At 44.0% G+C, this 21,055-nt stretch overlaps 1 protein-coding gene across 1 annotated transcript in view; it reads left to right on the top strand.

The window, feature by feature from the left end:
- The first annotated feature begins 3,233 nt into the window (after nt 1-3,233).
- NXPH2 (neurexophilin 2) overlaps nt 3,234-21,055 on the top strand; it is a 37,649-nt gene continuing 19,827 nt past the window's right edge. Inside the window, exon 1 of the mRNA XM_063400996.1 lies at nt 3,234-4,344. Within this exon, the coding sequence (XP_063257066.1) occupies nt 4,291-4,344 (54 nt within the window). The 5' untranslated portion in view covers nt 3,234-4,290. The remainder of the gene's footprint in view (nt 4,345-21,055) is intronic.

Genomic DNA, 21,055 nt, shown 5'->3' with positions numbered 1-21,055 from the left:
AAAACCCCCACATTTCACTGTCTGCAGTTAAGGGAGATGGACTGAATGACACAGGCAGCTCTTTCCAGTCCACTGGTCCCAGTAGCTGGAAACAGAGTGAGGAGTCTTAGGACTAAGAGAAGGAAAAGTTGATGCCAATGCCTTAAGTTAACTCAGAGGAATGAGATTTGAAACTTGAAGTTGAAAATGGAAGGTTTGATGCTAACTACAAGCATCAAAGTTGTTTGTGCAGACAAATCACTTGATAGAGGAATAAAAATCACTACTGACTTTTTGCATAAGCATTAGAGATCATGTGTTAATCAGGTATTCTCCACTGTCTTGTAGAGCCAAGATAGTTTAACAGGATCCTGTGCTTTTCGTTTATTTTTTCCACAGCTGGCTCATCAATCCATTTCTAAAGAGATTAGGATTGCTTTCTGCAGTATACAACCTTTATTTCCTGCGATGAACCAATGATTTGTTATTGTACCTTAAAATTAGACCAGAAAATTTGCCCACCCCCATTTAAATGATGTTTGAAGATCATGCTAACATGGCAAAGCAAGGGAATGCAAAGCACAGGCCTTCCATTCTCCTCTTAACCAGAACTACTGTGACTTTTCTGGCAAGTAATGTGAATAACAATAATTATTGTGCATGAGGCTTCTCATCTTCAAATTTTGCTTGAAATGTAAATAATAAATAATAAATACAAATAATAAATACAATAAATACAATAAAATAATTGTAAAAGCACTTTACAATTATTTACTGCTACTTAACCTGGGAAAAGTATGATTTCAGCCTGGTTTCTCATAGCTTGTGTGACAAAATTAATGTCATTTGAATCAACTCTGTATTTAATAGGATAGAACTGCAGTACTTTAGTTTCAACACTATCGTTCCATTAAAAGCCAATTATAGAAATTCAGATTTTCATGAATTTATAGAGAGGAGATTTTTTTTTTTTTTCAGTACAGACGAGGTCTGTCTAAATACTCCATCCGAATTTAGCCTCCCAATTGTGACTAAAGGCTTAGGAGCGTCCGGAGCCGCTGCCCGGAGCGCCTGGCCCCGAGCGGGGCCGCGGTACCGCCCGCGGGCGGCAGAGGGAGCCCGAGATGTGTCCATTCGCCACAGGGCTCCGATTGAGCGCAAAAAATGCAATTTGGGCACCGCCGAAATTAGCGTTTGTCAGTATTAAACACACGCATGGCAGCCTTTGACTGTTTTCCATCCGCGCAACTTTTTGGATTTAAATCCTAATGTGGGTAAATCCTAACATATTTTATTCTGATCGTCCTGTATTAAACGGGATAACAAACGGTGGTACTAAAATAACCTCGGGGCAATCCCAAGCATAAGTGCAGAGTGGGAGGAGAAAGGATCGAAAGCATCCCCAAGGAGAAGGTTGATGTAAAGCTCAACACGAACCAGAAATGAGCTTTGGCAGTCCAGAAATTCTCCCTTGTCCTGGGCTGTCTCAAAAGCAGCGTGGGCAGCGAGGGGATCCTGCCCCCTGTCACTCTGGTGACACCTCACCTGCAGTGCCACATCAGCTCTGTGGTCCCAAGGTACAAAGGACATGGAACTGTTGGAGCAAGTCCAGAGAAGGTCACAAAGATGCTCTGAGAACTGCCCTGGAGCCAGGCTGGGAGAGCTGAGGGTGTGGCCTGGAGAAGGCTCTGGGGAGACCTCAGAGCCCCTGCCAGGGCCTAAAGGGGCTCCAAGAGAGCTGGAGGGGGACTGGGGACAAGGGATGCAGTGACAGGACAAGGGGGAATTACTTCAAATTGACAGAAAGAAGAATTAGAGATTAGGAAGAAATTCTTCCTTGTGAGGGTGATGAAACCCTGGCAGAGGTTGCCCAGAGAAGCTGTGGCTGCCCCTTCCCTGGAAGTGTCAAGGCCAGGCTGGATGGGGCTTGGAGCAACCTGGGATAGTGGGAAGGGTCCATGCCCAAGGCAGAGGATGGAGCAAGATGAACTTTAAGGCCCCTTCCAACACAAATCATTCTGAGAGTCTATGGTGCTATGAAAAAGAACTTTTGAATACTGCGACAAAAAGTAACTACATGAATAACATTACTATTCATTGACTTGGTGACCATCACAATTTCAGTTTTCTCTGAACCTTTGCATCTACTGCAAATGAACTCATTTTAATTTGTTCCCTTATAAGTAGATTCTTTTGCTATAGATAAAGCATTTTGTCTAAACTCAAATGAGTGATTGTGACTTATGGCTCAATGACATCCACACGATCCTTTTTACAAGACACCTTGCAGCAGAGCTAGGAAGAGAACCAGTGGGATGTAACCAAACAACCACAATCCCTGTCTGGTAAAATCACGACTGCTCTCAAGTGCCACAAGAGGAATTGCAAAGCTGTTTCGACTGGCAAGGATTTTAGCAGTTGAACATACATGGGTTGTCAAAATGTAACCTGAACAAAGACCTAGTAAGAAGATGAGGCCGAGAATTAAGAGGAAAGTAACCTGCAAATGGCAGGCAGGCTTTGGAAACTGAAACCACTACTTGCACTTCAGCCCGGTGGCAGAGAGCTCACATATCACATCCTGGAATTACCGATGAGCAAACACAGGCACTACCAGACCTGACACAGGTGTACCCGCTGTGGTGGTACCGCCACACCTGACACGGGTGTACCTGCTGTGGTGGCACTGCCAGACCTGACACAGGTGTACCCGCTGTGGTGGTACTGCCAGACCTGACACAGGTGTACTGGCTGTGGTGGCACTGCCAGACCTGACACAGGTGTACCGGCTGTGGTGGCACTGCCAGACCTGACACAGGTGTACCCGCTGTGGTGGTACCGCCACACCTGACACGGGTGTACCGGCTGTGGTGGCACTGCCAGACCTGACACAGGTGTACCCGCTGTGGTGGTACCGCCACACCTGACACGGGTGTACCTGCTGTGGTGGCACTGCCAGACCTGACACAGGTGTACCTGCTGTGGTGGTACCGCCACACCTGACACGGGTGTACCTGCTGTGGTGGCACTGCCAGACCTGACACAGGTGTACTGGCTGTGGTGGCACTGCCACACCTGACACAGGTGTACCTGCTGTGGTGGCACTGCCACACCTGACACGGGTGTACCTGCTGTGGTGGCACTGCTTCAGCCCAGGCTCCATGTGTGGTACGTGTGCCACACCTGGCTGTGGTCACCGTTCAATCCAGCCTCCTGTACCCAAAACTTGATTTCCCCTTCCGAGGTTGCCACCTTACAGGGCTGTCACTCCTGCAGCTCAAAAACACAGGGACAACTGCTTCAGCCTGCTCACGGCTATCTCAACAATGGGTCTGCCGAGTATTCATTAAATTATGTCATTAAATGGATCTGACCCCAGTGGTTTCTTTGGAGATGGGTCCTGCAGCCCCCGGGGCTCCCCGCAAGCCCGGACACCATTACCAGACCCCTCGGCCCTGCACAAGGAGCCCACTCGAACACGGCCCCGTGCCTGAGCGCACACCGGCCCAGGTGACAGGCGTGAGGTGTCCCCAGGGCGGGCTCAGTGCCCCGGCACAGGTTCAGTGTCCCCGGGACAGTCTGAGCGTCTCCGGGCCGTGCCACCGTGTCTGCCCACAGCTGGGAAGCAGAAACGCGTCGGGTTTCCCCACAAACACCGTGGCTGCCCAGCCGGCTGCGGGCGCCGGGGGGGCAGATCCCCCCAAAGAAAGGAGCTGTGACAGGAGTGCCCTATAAAGCCGGGACCGGGGGATGGCCGTCGAGTCTCTTCACCTGTCTCTGTTTCCATTCAGCGGCGAGGCCGAGCAGCCCAGAGCGGCTCCCAGAGGCGCAGCCAGGCTCGGCTGGGCGGCCGCGGGCGGAGGAGGGGCCGCCGCCTCTTTAAACTTGCCGTGAGGGCCGGGCCGCCCCGCCCGGGGCAGCGGGGTCCCCTCAGCGCCCGGCGGGGACGCGCCGCCCCCGGCCCCGCTCCCCTCAGCCGCGGCCCGGGCGGGTCCGTGCAGCGCGGAGCGGCGGGGCCCGGCCGCGGGCTGTGAGGGGGCTCCGCCGTGCCCCGCGGGGGGAGCCGGGCAGCGCCGCCGCCTCCCGCCCGCCTCAGCCCGCCTCCCGCCCGCCATGGCCGCCCGCGGAGCCGAGCGGCGCCGAGCCGAGCGCCGCGGCAGTGCCGGGGTCTGGCCGCTGCCTGGCAGCGCCCCGTGAGCGGGGACAGCGGGCGGCGTGTCCCTGCGCTCGGTCCTGCCCCCCGTCCTCCTCCCGGAGCGGCGATGAGCGAGACCCGCGCCGGGGGAGTCGCCGCCTAGACCGGCAGCCAGGATGGTGCCCCTGCAGCCCCTGCCCCTCGTCGTGGTCCAGGGCGTCCTCCAGCTCGTAAGTCTCCGTCCCCGCGGCCACCGAACTCTCACGGGGGGCTTGGGGACACCGATGCCCTGCTCCGGGGAGCGCGGCGGGCGCGGTCCCCTCTGGAGCCGGGTTCCGAGCCGACCCCCAAACCTGCCTCCCGCAGCCCCTAACATATTCTTGGTTTTCTCTTTCTTTTTCCTTCTTTCTCTTTTTTATTTCTTTTTAATTTTTAATTTTTTTTTTATTTTATGTTAATGAAGGGGTTTGTTTCTGTTCGCCCCGTGTGGGGATGCGGGACTCCGGCGTGCCCCAGCACGGCGCAGCCCCGGGGGCCGGGATGCGCCGGGAGCCGCCGCGGAGCTGGAAAATAGGGATGGAAGGGCTGTGTGTGTGTGTGTGCTGAGCATCGCCCAGACTGCTCCGGGAAAGTTTTCTGCTGGCCTCAAGCGCCTTTTTTTCGCGTGCAAGACATAGCTGGGTGTGCAGGTAGAGTCACCTGCGCCCGGGAAGCTGCCCCGTTAGCTTCGGCTTGCTGCAGCGCGCCCCAGGTGTTTCCTGAATTTTTGTCAGAAACTGTGGGACACGCCGGTGTTTTGCTGAATATTCCTCTGCATGCGGTGGGGGAATGCGGGGACTGACGTGGCGGCAAGGTGAGATGCAGACTGCGAAATCCGGAGCTCGGGAGGGAGGGAGGCAAAGCGAGGTGCGCGGCTGGAGACGGGCGAGGAGCTCAACTTCTCCCGCGCCCGCCCAGTGCCGCGGCCGTGGGGCGCTGGTAGGAAACAAATGGATCGATGCTCGTGTTCATGAGGCGGGAGAGGTCACAAAGAGAAAAAAATGTATTTGCAAAAGAGTTTGGCCACCTTCACTTTTATTTCGAAAAGATTTTTAACTGCACTTGCTGTTTCGGGGGGAGTTTTGGTGTTGCTCTCGTAAATACCTCTGCTGCAAAAGTTATGCCTCTCTTCCCCAGCTGCTTTGGACGCGAAAGTTTGTCACGAAGTAGTCAATAGGGAGTGTGTAATAAACCTTGAAGGGATTAAACACCCTCCTTAAGAACTGGAGTCTAGTATTACAGCGTGAGGTGATTGATTAGTTTTTGAGGAAGCTTATGTCAAATTCTAATCCAGTTTTGGATTGTGCTTGTCGTGTAATGTTTTTTGCTCCAGCACTTTATCATAGCAATGAAGTAGCGAGCTGCAGCCCTGCGATAAGGCGCACATTTCTTTCACACTCCCATCCTTTTGGACAATAAAAGGCTGTTTACATTCTTCACATTCTTGCAGCCCAGTTTCCAACTGAACAGCGCGCAGGGGTGAGAGATGGGAAAGGAGAGCAGCAAATGGATTACAAAGTTGCTGAGCAGAAGAGAACTAAATAAAAACTCCTTCCTCTCACCTACAACCGCTCTCACTCACACCCTCCCTTTTTCTTCCTTTTTTTTTTTTTTAATTTTTAAGAGCTATCAAAGGGATCAATTGGAATTTGTACCATCAGAGATGGGGTTTGTTCTGCAATGTTTTATGGATGATGTTGGGAAGTTGCTTGCTGTGAGTGAAGGCTGACTAAATGAAGCAGAGTTGCTGCCTTGAATCAAACAAAAATCACAAATAGCCACTGCAGGTTCTCAGGTGGATGTGGCACTCAGCTCACCCAGGAGGATTCATTTTTTTCTGCATTCATTAGATACAAACCAACAAGGTTTTGGAGTCAATTAGTTTTATAGCTTGTATCAGTTAGTTTGAATAATAAAGTAAAGCAAAATGACAGTGTGTGAGCTTTTTGAGGCGTTTTAGGTGTACTGTTTAATGCTAACCTGCTGCTAAAAAGTTGTGTAAATGCATTTTGGCGTGCTCTTACCAGAACATCTGGTTAAAATTACAGTTTATTGTAAATTAAGGAATTTTTGATGTTGGTGGTAATGCATTGAATGCAAGTCTCTGCTATTCTTTGTTCTCTGGCCAGAGTTTGGAGGGACTGGTGGCTTCCTGGAATCTGATGAGTAGGTTTAGAAGTGAGGTATTGGTATTACTGATTCTTGGCTTTTTCTTTCCTCCTTTAACCAAAAATCAATGTGGATAATATTAATACTACAGGGAAAGCTCAGCATTTCAGCCAAGAAAAAAAAAATCTTGGATTTCAGTGTTGCAATACAGCAGCATTTTAGCAAGCCAGAAATGCTGCCATCAAACCCTCCCTGATGGGGCAATCTTAATTTTTAATAAAATCAGAGGTGTTAGATGGGAAATACTTTGGCACTGCATTTCAGTGAAGGGAGAAGTGCTTTTTATTTTAATAGATTGAACTTCAAATGCTGTCTTGCCTTTGAAATACCAAAGTGTGCTGTCTACTTACCTACTTCTGAAAGACGCATAAATTAGGATGAAATCCATGTGAAACTTCACAAATTTGAGGAGATTATGACAGAGTGTCTGAATTTCTGAAGGCAGTGTTAGGTGATTCTTTTAATGCTGTATCTAACATTGTTCAGTCAGAAGTTCATGTTTAGTACTTTTAAGACAGCATAGATGTATTTTTGTAACAAGTTTCTAGATTATTAATAGATGGGGTGCCAGTATGCATGCAGCAATAGCATATACATATTTCCTAAAATATTTTGCATGTTTGGTTATATTAAGCAGTAAGGAAGAATGCTATTGAGTCAGGTTAAGGTGCTAACTTGCTCCTATATAAATACATTAATTTTTAAAGCCAGGTTTACCTTCTGTTGGCAATATGGAACAAAACAACAAATTGCAATGTGCAGTCAGTGCATGTCTGGGCTGTTATTGATAAGAAGATGAAAAATTGCTGTGTTGTGCTATCATTAATAGGTACTCTTGCTTTACTATTAATTTTCAGTAAGCTTTTCCAATTGTCACATAATTGCTGAATGCCCTGTTAGTTATCTCTGTGGAAGTAATGGAGTTCTACATGTTGAGAACTGAAGTGAGTGAAGCATAAGGATAATGCAGTTTATAGAATCCCTGCTAGTGTTTTGTTAAGTCAGCTTTAAATGCCTCTAAGGAGGGAGGAGGGGGTTTCTACTTCCCTCCAAATATTAGTTTGTGATTTTTAAAAAAAATTATTCTTGGGGAAGAAAAAAATGTTTCATTTTCCCTTTGTCTAGGCAAGGTGTAGTTACACAGTTACACACACACACTCCCAGGCAGGACCTGTGGTTCTGTGGGGTAGTCAGGCACTGGAACTATTGGTTTATTCTTGCATCTCTGCGGTCTGAAATTAAGAAAGGACCACAGCAGCATTTTCCAGTGCTTATACTCTAAGTTGCTTCAGTATTCTATCGATAAACTCTCTTCTAACATTAGCATTGGGCAGAGTTGTTGCTGCACTAGAAATCTAGGAATCAATCACTTACAAACCCTTAAGAGCAGTTGATTTTTTTCCCCAACACTGTTTATATAGATGAGAAATAATGAGGAAAAAAACAAGGACAAAGGTTGTTAATTTAAGATTTTTCTCCATCAAGTTTGAAGTATAGCATTTGACATGAGTGAAATTCAATGACAGACTGTTTGTCTTGGCATTTCAAGGGCTGAAATTAACTACAACCAAAACAATTTTTGACAATGAAACAAGGTTTTTACAGAGGTCTGGGGTTTTTAACAGAATTTAGGGTTCTTAGCAACTTGAGCTGAAAGAGTATTTGCTCTAGTACAAGATACCGCTTCATAAGAAGAAATATATTAAAAGCTGAGCTAAAGCTGCCTTTCCATTTAAAATATGCATATCCTGTGAGGTGTAGAAACACAGAGATCTGTTCCTTCTGGCTACTTTAATTTTGTCTCCATAGCCTTGCTAATGTGGTCCAGGTAGCATGGCCTTGCAGTGAGAATCAGAAATAGGCACCATGCAAGACTCTCAGCACCATTTCAGAAAGGTAAATGCTTCCCTCTGGTCATCTTTGAGTGCAGAGATGAAATTCCACCCCCCCTTAATTTCAGGGAGAACTTTGTCATAAAATGTATTGGACCCAACCTTTCATTTGGCTTCCTTTGGTATTTTTTTTGTTGCTGTAGGGGTTATAAGCCTATGTCTCCTTGTGTAATAAAGTAATGTAGGTAACCCAAGAATTGCAGGTAATTTGGAGCTGAAGACAGATCAACAAATGCTGGTTTCAGCAGATTGAGAATTTATTACCCTGAATAAGGACTTGTGTCTTAAGGTGGATGGGGCCAGGTTTAGTTTACACAGGAGGTTCACAGCTCAGCCTGTCCTTATATCACGTCTTTGGACCTGGTTCCATGAAACTGGTAACTGATATTTCTCAGTTTATTTGTAGGTTGAGTGGGGCACAGAAAGATTACAGTTCCTGTTTAAAATCCGTACAGCAAGACTTGTTTGACTGATGTCCTGTAGGCCACCAGATACACCAGGCTTCCCCAGCACAGGGCACATAAAATCCAAGTCTCAAACTTTCCATCTGTAGCACACAAGGAATTCTTCTGCCATTGTAAAGCACTTTGAGAGATGTCAGAGCTGTGCTGTAAGTGGAACAGACAGGGAAGTGAAATGGAAAGAGTGGTGAAGCCCCAGTGCTAAAATAGGATGCTCTCATCACTCCCACCTTTCTGGATTTCCTCCTGTGCATTGGTTTCTGCAAGAAGGGAACTCAGGGATGGGAGTTGAAAGGGAGCAGCAGAAACTCCCTGACCTGGACATTAAGAGCATGAGAGAGGTGCAACTCTACCCTGGCTACACCAAATTCCTATACTGTTAAAATTTTTACCCTTAATCAACACTTTACAAACAAAACTGTACCAGAAGCAGCAAGAGCTGCTTGGGAAATTTGCACTGGGGTGCCAGCAAGTTGCTTGTGTCTGTGGGTGAGGTGTTGACCTTCATTTGGTCCAAGTGTTGAATAAGACACGGTAATTCTTGGGCACCTCTGGTAAAGGGCTGCAGTAAGGGAAGTGCAACTCTGTGCTGAATGGTTTTAAGACAAAAGCTGAGATTCCATAGGTGGGGATTGCATCAGGAACAGAGTGAGCTGTTCCACTGCTCAGGGAAGCCTCTAGCTTTGGATCTTTCACACCTACTTGTCAATATATCAAAAACCAGAGACAGCTACGAGAAAAGGAAGGTTTTTCAGGTTTGTGGGATGCACTTAGCAGGACAGTCCATTTGCTCTGCTAATCTGTCTTCATGTCCTGATTTTTGCCGACTTTAACACTCCACCTCACTGTACCCATTATAAAGCACAAACACCAACTGTAAAGTCTTTGCTAGATCAAATCCAAATTCCACTGAATTGGAATACAGGAAGGTGGAAGTTCCTATTCACGTGGCTGTTGCAAATTCATCCTGAACTTGACTTCCAAAACCATCCTATTTTGAGGCAGTTTGGCCTTTCACTTCCAGTCTTAAATAAGTTTGTTTATTTCCCCAACCCTATTCATCTTTCCCGTTATGTTCCCATTCACTCCATTCCCCGCTGGGTTTGTAGCTGTAGTTTGTGTAGTGTTTAGGTACTCAAAGGATCAATCAGAGTGAAAATAAGGGGTGGACCTGCTAGGCAGGTTTTGCTTCCAGCAGAGCATCACCACTGTGGAGTACAGTCCAGTCTGCAGGTCAGGACTTGGGAAACAATTCTAATTCCTTTCCTGTGGGGAATCTTTGTGGGCTGGTGTTCTGTGTCGGCTCTAAGCTCAGTCGCAGTTAACACAGAGGTTCAAGGAAACAAATTAGGAGTGGGGAGGAAATGAAGGGCTGGGTTAAGACTGAGTAGTTTTGTCTTTGCAGCAGGGATTTCAGTGCTGCTGTGTGCTCTGCTCTCCCTGGAATGGCAGTGCTTACTGTAAATATGGAATTGGAATGATCGACTGTAATTTAAGGGAGATTTAAAGAGCTGTAAGAGCTGTACTTCTTGAGATAGGTTTTCTCTTTGTTCCAAATGACTGGTAGTAATAGAAGCTATTATTAGCTGGAAAGTGAAAATGAAAGAATAGGGAGAAATAAAAAAAATAAAGTGAAGAATCTAATGTCTCTAAAATCAGGTTTTATGTGCATTGGGGCCAATTATGGTTATTGTATCATTACAGTACAGATTTGAGGCTACTCCAAAAGCCCTCATTCTACTTCTCCAAATCCAGAGTGTTTGGTTTTATGTTTACCATCGGTTGTGAATTTCTTGACATTATAGTACTTGTTTTAGGTGATGACCAGGTATTTCTAATATCATCAATCACCAGAATAAACACAACCTTAATTTCATCCTATTTTACCCATTATCTAGGAAAACAAAACACTGTGCATTGAAGTGCTTCTATATTTGTTCTGCTATAAGTAGATTTAAGGGGTTTTAATGGAAAAGGAGCTGGCTGTGCTTGAGGCTGACCTGGAGGAAAAAAAGCCCTGGGACTTTGCTGAGGGAATAAGAGGTGAATATAAGAGAGAGAAAGATGATGGATGTAAAACAGCCCCGTGGACAGATGGAGTCAGCCTGAGAAGTTACTGCAGGCAGGGGACAGACAGACAGACAATGACCACAACAGTCCCACAATAACAGAGCTCTACTTGTGCATGAAGCCCAGAACCTTGAAGTCCTTCAATGCTGCTTGTCTCTCTTCTCCTTGCAAGCACCTGCTGGTTGATTCGTTGTTCATAACGTGTTTGAAAAGTTGGAATTCCGTTCCCAGTGGTAATTTCAGGGTCTCCGTGGCAGTGGTTTGGTCTCAATCCTTTGGCTGTAGCTGTTACTTGTGAGTCTGTTTCTCTGCTATTGGGAGCCTAAGCCCAGGCACGGTGTTCCCAAGTTGAATTTTCTGCTTACTCCAGGCAGTTTTGTGGTTCCTAGAAGAAAACTTCTGAAATTGTAGTACAGGAATAGGCACATAACATTATTTTATAGTGCACTGTAATTGGAGTTCATGGCACTGTATAGTCAAGATATGTTACATGTGTCTCATCATTATTTTGGGAAACTAAAGAAATAAAACAGAACCTAAAGGCAAATTTCTTATCTTCACCCCAGTAGACCAGAAGAATATTCTGCATAGCTGACTCTCCTTCCTTGGCCCATCTCCACACAAAGGCTGCTGAATGTGATCTTAGCTGGCTGACAGCAGGGACATTTTTGGAGTGATGTCATTTGGATCAAGGCAGGAGTGAAGCCCGGTCCTTGAGTTTCTGGAGCAAACAGAGTGCCAGGGAGAGGGTTAAAGCCTGCGTTGTTTTCCGCTCATTAAACTAACAAAATGCTAATGAGCTTTGTGGAAAGATTCGCAGTAGATAATGTTGCTGTGGCACCACTGACTTATCGGGTGTGTTAGCCTGGGCCCCCTTTAAATTAGGTATTGAAACACCTCAGTCTTTTTTGAAACCGATTCAGTTTTACCCATTGACTGCTTTCAGTTCTGTCACCATTCGAGGCAAGGAAAAGACCGAGGCTAAACTCCTTGTGGGGCTGGGGCAAAAAGCTGTGGTGCAGCTGCTGTTGTGTGCCACCCTCTGCTGAGCTGCTGTGTCGATTTGCAGACATCTAATTATTCTTCCAGTGCTGGAGACATCCATTTTTGAGTTAATTCTCAGTCAAACTGCACTGTCTTCTGTGCTGAATGACAAATCCATCAGTCTTCTTTGCCTTCCTCTGGCTTGGGTCTGCTCACTGCTGTGAAGAAGTTTCTGGCCCTCCAGGGAGCTTTTTCTAAGCTGCATTCTGCTGTGAGCTGCCTGCTTGCTCCCTCTGTTTCTCTCTCCCTCCGTGCTCCATCTTCCCGAAGATTTTTCTAAGCAGAGGATGCTCAGTTCCTCTGGGAGAACCAGCAGCTTCCTCGCTTTCCTCTTCCTCCTGGAGCTGCCCCTCCATCCAAAATACAGCAGCCCCAGAGCAGGTAGAAGGGCTGCCTTCCTTTCTACTACTCACCTTCAATCTTTTTTATTTAAATATTAAAAATATATATATATTTAGAAACATTTTATTTAATTTTTTTCAGGAAATAAATTATTAGAGCGACCTTTCCAGAATCTGTTAGTGGTCATCTGTTCACCCCTCGCTGAGGGCTTCTGTCCGAGCTCTCCAGTAGCAAATCAATCCAAAGGTTTATCAGCTTTGGGTCCTAGGCTGTATAATGTATTTCCAAAGTGTTTCCATTTCAAATTGTCCATTTTTTAACTCATTTGTCACTATTCCAAGTCTGAGTGGATATCCACTTCTAAAGCACATGACTGGAATATGATGTGAGGATTGGTTTTTAAGGAGCAAGTCTTATAGAATTGTAGATATTGTAGATTCTGCCCTAAAAAGCATTTCTTTCTAAAGAGCGTATTTTTCCCCTCTGTGTTGGGACACCCTCTGCCTGTGAAGGTCTTATTGTGGCAGTGAGCTGTGTTGTGTAAAACTTAGATCCAAAAGATGCAACAAACTGGATTTCTACCACATTACTATCCTGGGGTACAGAAGGTTTTTAGTTTCTTTACACTTTCTCTCCTTTCCCCTGGAAACCATAATCCCAGATTTTTTTTTTTTGTTACATCAGTTTTGGTGAAGTCACAGTTAATGCCTTTCCTAAAAGTTCTTAAAGAATGGGAAGGTCATTCTCATCCATCTCACTCTTCAAGTCTTTTCTCATTTTTCTTCTGACTAGAATTCAGTATCCAGTTCCTGGCACCAAGCAGAGCTAGCTTAAAATAATACCAATGTGTTGAGTGTCTGACATGGGAATTAATGCATTGTTGAGTTAGGATCTATTTGATTTAAATTAAACAAAATGCCTCTGAATGTAAGGATGAACAAACATAATCAGATTCATTTTATGGTGTTCACCCCATAATCCTTTCACTCAGACCTGTGCGTTATCAGCAATGGGCGGCCTAATGCTGCAATAACCAGCGAATTTAAACTCCATATTTTATTCAACAAAACCTTTCTGTGGGTATTGGATGGGATCTGTTACTCTGCTTGCGTAGACTGAGGGTTCAGTGTTGCTGTTTTTAATACTTGATGTTGAACAATGGAGGCAAGAATAAAATTAAAATAGCAAACTTTGTATTTATGCTCACCAAGGACACCATTCTGCAAAAATGTCCCTTTTTGGTGAGGTTGCAATATTCTTTCAATGAACAGCACAGTTGTATTTTTGGTGGAATAATAAGATTAATATGGGGACAAATATAAATATAATGGCTATTGTATCTTTCTTGTGTTTTGATGGATTGGATTGTCTTGTCCATCCAGAGTAACTACTAGATTTATTTTTAATTTTTTTCAATAACACCGGTAACAATGAGGGAGATGGACCTTTGTTTTGTTTAGATGTTGAAACTGTAGTCCTGTTAAAACAACTCAGTAGTCATTGATTGACTTGTACACCAGTGAAATCCTTCTGTGCTTTCAGGGACTATTGACATAAACTCAGCCTGTGATCAGTTATTAATAAAGCTGCTGAACGTGTGCCCTATGTCCCTATTCCTGTCTCATCCACTGCAATTATCTGACAGAAATTTAATTATCCTTGGGATCACCAGCTCTGAAGTGCACAGAATGGTTGAACAGTTCTTTCAGTGATGGGCAACAGCATCACAGGAAGCTTGATTTTCCTAGGAAATGGGCTAAAATAGCATTTGAAACAGAAACAAGTTTGAAAGCCAATACACACCTTCACAGCAATCAGAAGTTCACCAGGATTTCCCAGGGTGGCCATATTTTGGTGTTTTGGACAGACATGGGGAGGCTGTAAAAGAGCTGATAATCTTCCCTTGGCTGTACTGGAAACATGGGCTGTTGTATAATTTGTTTGGTTCTGGCTCATCCTCAAAATACTCACCTGGAAAAGGACCTGGAGATCAGTTTTAGTGGGGCAAGAAAACCTACATCAATTCAGTTGGTTCGAGTTATTTTCCTTGTTTCTTCAGTTTGAGAATAGCATCTTGGCTAAATGTGGTCAGGCATTTCTACACACGCTTCTGGGAAATTCAGTCATTAAAAGATAATACAGAGGTTATCAATATCATGGCTTTGAATTAAACACCTGCAGATTGTGTATGGCACCTGAGGATGAGATTCAGCCAGCTCCCCACACAGAAGGAAAGGTCCAGAGCAGGGATTGCAGGGATGCCTGCTTCCATTTGGACTAGCAGACTTTTTAAAGGTAGCTGGGCGGCTTAAAGTGAATAGAACAGTTTTCAAGGACTGATGAATAAACAGGTGCTATCTGCATTTTCTCTGTACAAATAAGTCAGTGCTTATCCCCTGGTTAGGATGGCAGAAGGGACAATGAGTTTGGATCTCTCAAGACAGTATCAAATTAATCAGTATTCTACAGCAGGGTGCTCAGTCCCTGCCCTCAACAGGACTGAAACCTGCTTGGATCCACCTTGATGAGACACAATAGGAACAAATGTGTGCATTTATTTGGGTGGGAGGTGGAATATGTACAAATTCAGTGAGAGCAGGAAAGTGACTTTTCCTGCACCTACCTGAGGATGTTGCTGTTCCTGCAAAGAGACACCAGAAAATAGAACATGGCAGAAGCATCACTGCAAGCATTTTTTCCCTCTTTTTGCAACCTTAGTCAAAGGTGTGTGAAAATCACATCCTGGATTGGAACCTTCAACAGAAATCAAGGAAGGAATGCCTGGGTTGTATCCTGGGAGAGCCCTTCCATGGATTAGCAACTTGGATGCTTGGTGAGGTGTGCTCTTAAACTATAAGGGAAATTGCAGTCTTAAAATGTAAGCACCACTTGGGTCATGTGTCTTACTGTGTGATTTTAGAGATTAAAGATTCAGGCACCAGTTATGAAACTGGGGAGGAACTGCATTTGCTGTGTGTCAAACTCTCCCTGCTTTTGTTGTTCTCCTTATCAGATGGGTACCTGGAAAACGACCCAATACCTTTCTGTGATGTAGGATTGCTGATGCTAAACACTTCCTAGTGTTCTTCCCTAGTGGTTTTTTGGAAGGTCCCATGATAATCCCTAGGAAATCTCACAGTTGACGGTATCATATTGTTTAGTTTTTTCTAATACTATGCACAAAGTTTTCTTAATTCCTCCCCTTTAGCTTTGGCTATCTTCTGTCACTCTTGAGACCCTTTGTTCAGGCTGCATTATTTGCCTGTTCCTGGGCTCCTTTTCCTCAAAGATCTGCAACATTAGCAACAAAAGCAGCAAGTTTTGCCTCTTTATTGATCTTTTCTTCTGATTCTGAGTGTTTGGAATAATTTACTTTTTTTTTTCCTTGCCTCTTTCCTGTTGGTTTTCACAGAACATCTTACTGGAAAGATATGTGCTGACCCAATTTGCTTAGACAGTATCTTTTAACCCTAACACAGGAGTCTTGGAGAATATGGCAATTTCTCAGATTAAGGAAATGGGCTGGATTCAGGAGGAAGACATTATATTCTGAATAATTCTCTTGGAATATTTTTTTCTACTTCAAATTATTTTTTTAATGGGCATGTGATGTAGACAGGTTGGGTTTTTTCCTGGACATCTGCAGCCAGCCCCTGAGGATGGGACACTGTGTGTGCTCTGTGGATATTCTGAAGATGTGAACTACGTGACTGTATTAGCACCATGCATGAGCTCACAGCCACAAAAAGGAGGATGAATACAGCTGGGAGGCTTTGGGCAGCTCAGAGCTTGGGGAGAACATTCTTGTATCTACCACAAACATTACCAGTCTGTTCATGAAGTATTTCCATTGCAAGCTCTTCAGGGCTGTCAGTGCTCTGAGTAAAATTGATGGTGTCTGAAAAGAAAAATACCAGCAGGAAATACAGATAAACAGATTGTATACCTAAATGTTTTGCTCAGTCCTTAATTTTCTGTTAAAGAATTATGCCATGAATTCCCAAGGGACACATTTCTCTGCAAGCAGAGACAACCTTTGTAGCTGTAAGGAAAGTGTGTAAGGAAAGCTTCTGGTTAAAGATGCTATTAAAGAATCACATGTTCTGTTGGTATAAACCTGATATTGCTTCAAATTTCCTGTTACTGAAAGAAATACATTTAGAGTAGTCTGTAAAATAGTCCTTTTGCCTGGAACCACCACCTTTTCTCATACAAGTCATCATCTTTAATAGATAAGCTTTCCATTAAGAGCTAGAGAAGGTGCTAGTTTTTCTTTCAGCAGTTAGAAATAAGAACAATAAATGTGTGGGGGAAATGCATCAATTTGGTTAGGAACATCAAAGTGTGTTCCTATCTGAAATACAGACAAATCAGTTCAGAGAAAGCTCCAAGTGTAGAATTATTGACCCTGGAGGATAAGATACAGAATAACCTTCCTAGGCTGTACTTTGTCAATTTGAAGTAGTGTTTGCAAAGTGAATAGTTTAACAGTCTCATCCCCCCTCAGCAAAATATTAATAGTGGATTGCATCACAGCTTTTCCTAAAAGGTTTTTTTTCCCTTTATAAATTATACTGCTGTAAAAGTATATTAATGTTCTATATAGCTATTAATCTTCTGTAAGATAATATGAATAAACCCAAGTGATTGATGTAATTCATAAAAGCTCATAATTGTCTCTCTCTTTCTGATCTGATTGCTAATTTCATGACGTGGTCTCAGTTCTGGGGCCAGCTGGTTGAGGCCTCTCTGGGGTGTGTCAAAACCCTGAAAGCAGTGGGATTTGCAGGTTCTACATCCAAGTGAAGGGTGAAAGATTAAACCAGGAGATCACAGGGTTAAAAACCCACTTTTTAAAATCTCCTTAAATATAAATACAAATCTCATAAATTAACATTTGAGATTAAATTCGTCTTCCACATGGCACTAAGTGTATGTCTGCTCCGTGATATTTTGAAACCCACCAGGCAAAAAAAAAAAAAAATCTGTTTTATTCAAAATTCTATCTATTCAAAAAATGCACTGTCTTCCTGACAACCCATAAAGGAAGCAGTCCTGAATGTATTGCCGAGCAAGGAAAAACATCTCATGCTGTGGCATATTCAGTATGTGTATGTAAGACAACATCCTGGGAAGTTAGCAGGTGAATTCTGTCCTTTAAGTTTACCACACAATGCAAGTATGACTTGTTTCATGAAATGTGTACATGAGAAACAAGGAAAATATTGCTGAATTCAATTAAATGCCAATCAAAGCCTAGAATTCACATAATCACCTTTGGTCCAACATCAACAACTGTCAGCAATATATTTTGAAAATAACTTTTTAATGAAATCTGAAGCAAACAAGATTGTTTAAATCATCTTTGGGAAGATTATTTTCCAGGGGGAGTTATTCTGTTATACTGTGATTTCCAGTAACTGCGTCAAATCTCTTCAGTAGTGATAGTGATTATGGACAGAGTGATTCAAAGTCCATCTGTGAATCCAGTCTGCAGCCTTGCAAGAGAACAAGATCCCCCCTTGCTCCTGATGTCTGCTTGGAGTGTGACTCATTAACCACTGCCTTCTGAGCCTCAGTCCAACTGCTTTTAGCTCAGTTGTCCCCTCCTCGAGGCAGCAACATCCCAGCTTGGAGGCAGAAGTGCTTGGGAGGCTGTGTCAGAAACCTGGACAGAGTAGGTGACATTCCTCTGCTCTCTCCTCATCCACAGATCTCGTTTTTTGGTAAATATTTGGCAACCAGTTTAGTCAATCATGGTAAATTTAGTAAATCTTTGTTAAATCTATGTTGTCTATTCCCAGTCATCATCTTCCCTTTCCTTACCATGTTGGACTTTAGAAAGGATGTGCTCTGTGATTTCCCAGGGGAGTGAAGTGAGTCTGAGCAGCTGGTAATCTCTCAGATTGTTTTTAGCCTTTTTGAAAACAGTTGCTGTATTTGGGGTCTTTTCCTGATTGTCAGGGCTCTTTCCCAGTCTTCAAAACCTTTCAAACCTGATCGTGAGCAGCCTCCCAACATCAGCTGGCTCTCAGCACACCTGAATGACACCCACCCTCTGGGCCATGTTTGGGTTCAGATTGCTCAGGGGACCCCAATTCCCTGCTCCCTCTGACTGATAGCAGGGATTGCATAGGGAATAGAATAAAACTTCAGAGGACTTGAATTAGTTGTGCAAGAGCCAAATGGATTCCTTGGGGTTCAGTATGATATCACTGAGACAGGCACCATTGGTTTTGTTTAGTGATGGATGCTAAATGATCATCAAGCCAAAATTTAAATAATCATCTGCAAAGGAATAGTTTCATTCACAAATTGTCTCTCATTTAGCTAGGACAGGGATAGTTCACTTCAGGTCTCTTTAGGAGATCTAAGCTTTCCATAGAGAGAAGGTCTTGAGTTTGGTCTTCCACTATCAACAGAGCATTGCCCCACAGAGGCAGCAGGAAATGTTCCTTGTGGACAGGGATGCCAGGGTGGGGCAGAAATGGGCACTGTAAGAGTCCTGTAAGAGCTGCTTCATTCCCCACCTTTCCCTACAGTGTGAACATGGGATAGGGTTCTGCATTAGCAGGGTATGAGACTCAACAAACATTTGGAGAACAGCATTAAGTGTGGGTTAGCCCCGTTTTTTTTCTGATTGGAAACTCAAAAATGGTTTTCTTAAAATACTGAGTATTAAATTCTTTGCAGTGTTACATTTTAGCAATGCCTACAAATACAGAAATAATACATGCTTAAGACAGGCACAGGAAGAAGATTTGTAATGCTTTGAAAGTCTCATCCTTCTGAATTCAGTCAGAGTTTTATGGAGAGCAAGCACAGACCAACCTGGTCTTTGACTCAGACCAATGACTTTTGCTCCTGCAAAAATAATTCACATTTTTAATGTTAGTTTGTGTCCTACACATTGAGGACTTGTAGAAAAATAACTTGAGAAATTTTAGATAGGCAAATGAACCTCAAAGCAGTTATAACACCTGAAAAAATTATCAAATGTAGGGATATTTTTCAGCTATGGAAAGAAATTATCATTAACCACAGTTGAGCACTTGCAGTTTTCTGCCATACAGGAACTTCATTCTCCCCTCTGTCTGTGAGCTGATGTAGTGACAAGCTGCAGAGAGATGACAGATTTCGCCAAGGATTTGGAGTCTGAACACCTGTGCAGTGTCATGCATTTAAAAATAGAATGTGACAGCAAAACACATCAACCTTCTAATGTCCAAATGGAAACCACGGGTGTTTTTTCTTCAGCTTTTATCCAGAGAAATCACTTTCAATCATCACTGGCCAAGTGAGAATACAAAGCAAGGCTGTTTTGTTGTGGTCTGAAATAAACGGGAACAAGTCAGAATGGTAAGCACAGGTACACTGAAAATATTCAGTAATGCCCATTTCTTTTTCCTCAGTGCAGTTGTGCATCTCTGAGGGTGCAGGTTATTAATGGTCCAGAAAGATTTCTTCAGGAAACCCTTGGAGGTGGGTTAGGAGAGGGCTGCCAACAAAAGCTGCTTTGCCTACCTTGACTTCTGCGTGAGTCACTCAACCCCCCAATGAATGCATAAAAAAAAAAACAACCAACACGTTTTTTTGTTTCCTATAATCTTCCCTCTGGAAGCAAAAGAAGCATTAAGCAAGGGCAAAAAGATAAAAAGAGGCTTGCTTGATTGCAGGGTTAGATGTGTGCATTCTGCTCTCCTCTGGAGGAGCCTGCGTCACTGGCAGTGTTGGAAGGGAACATCTCTGCTGCCCATCTCCCTTAATAGTATCCTTGAAACGTTAATCAAATCGAAAGCACATAATCCTCGTTTTTTTTACAGAGGGAACGAGGTTTCCTAGTCTGCCAGAGCCTCTGAGCCCTCTGCCAGGCTGCTCTGCTCTAAGACTGAACATTATTACTGGGCAGCACCAGGAACCCAGTCCATCCCATTTTCCCCATTACACAATGCTAACCTTTCAGCAAAACCTTTGTTTTCAGAGATCAGATGTTTTTCCTTCATCTTGGGTGCAATAATTTTGAGAAGTGGTTTTGGCCTCTTTTCTGTTGCAATCCTATTAGCTGTGTTTAAAAGGACATTTATTCAGTGCTTTGGGACAAGATTTTTATGTGGTTGTATGATGGGGAATTAAAGAAGGTCCATATTTAGCTCTTCTGTGCTCTCATTTATGGATGAGAAAGACAGAAATCTACTTTAAACTCAGACAAGAATTTTAGCATTTTGGATGACAAAAGCTATCACGCATGAACGGGTTGCTTCTTAAAATCAATGAAATAAATTAGACTCCCTGTTTAGGAGCATCTGGCACCCTTAGAACCTAGTTCATATAATGATGTCTCTGTTTGTTAAAAAGAATTATGTAACAATATGGTTGATTTATTTCAAGATGATTGGCTTAGCAACTTAATTGGACTACGCAGTATACCAGAGCACAAAAAAAATATAATTTAATTAGCTCATTTGTTTGTGGATGACTGCAAGCACTGCGCATCAGGCTCAGCTCCTTTAAAGGTGAGCAGCCATTTGATCCTGTGAGGAACCTACCCCTGTCAGCTTCCACAGAAACCAAGCTCCCAGCCAGGGAACAACAGCACCACGCTGGTGATCAGGTGTTGTCAGAGCCCACAGAATCCTTCCTTGGAATCCACGGAGTGCTCCATGACTCCTGGCAGGCTCGGGAACCTTTCTGGAGAAACAGCAAGGCCAAAATGTGCCTTGAAGAATAAAACTTGTTTTCTCCCTGTGTGACCTCCCTTTTCTCTTGAGCTGATACTCCGCCTTGCAGCTCCCAAATACTATTAACATCCCAGCAAATCAGCATGCTGCATCCAGGTTTTATATTCATCCTGGTGCAAAGTTTTATGACCTCTATTCCCAGGATGGCTACTCATTCATGAAAAACAGGCATTTGCAACACCATTG

Source organism: Prinia subflava, chromosome 6 (assembly GCF_021018805.1).
Source record: "Prinia subflava isolate CZ2003 ecotype Zambia chromosome 6, Cam_Psub_1.2, whole genome shotgun sequence".
In the NCBI taxonomy this organism is placed as follows: domain Eukaryota; kingdom Metazoa; phylum Chordata; class Aves; order Passeriformes; family Cisticolidae; genus Prinia; species Prinia subflava.
This window is presented reverse-complemented; position numbering and strand designations above follow the sequence as displayed.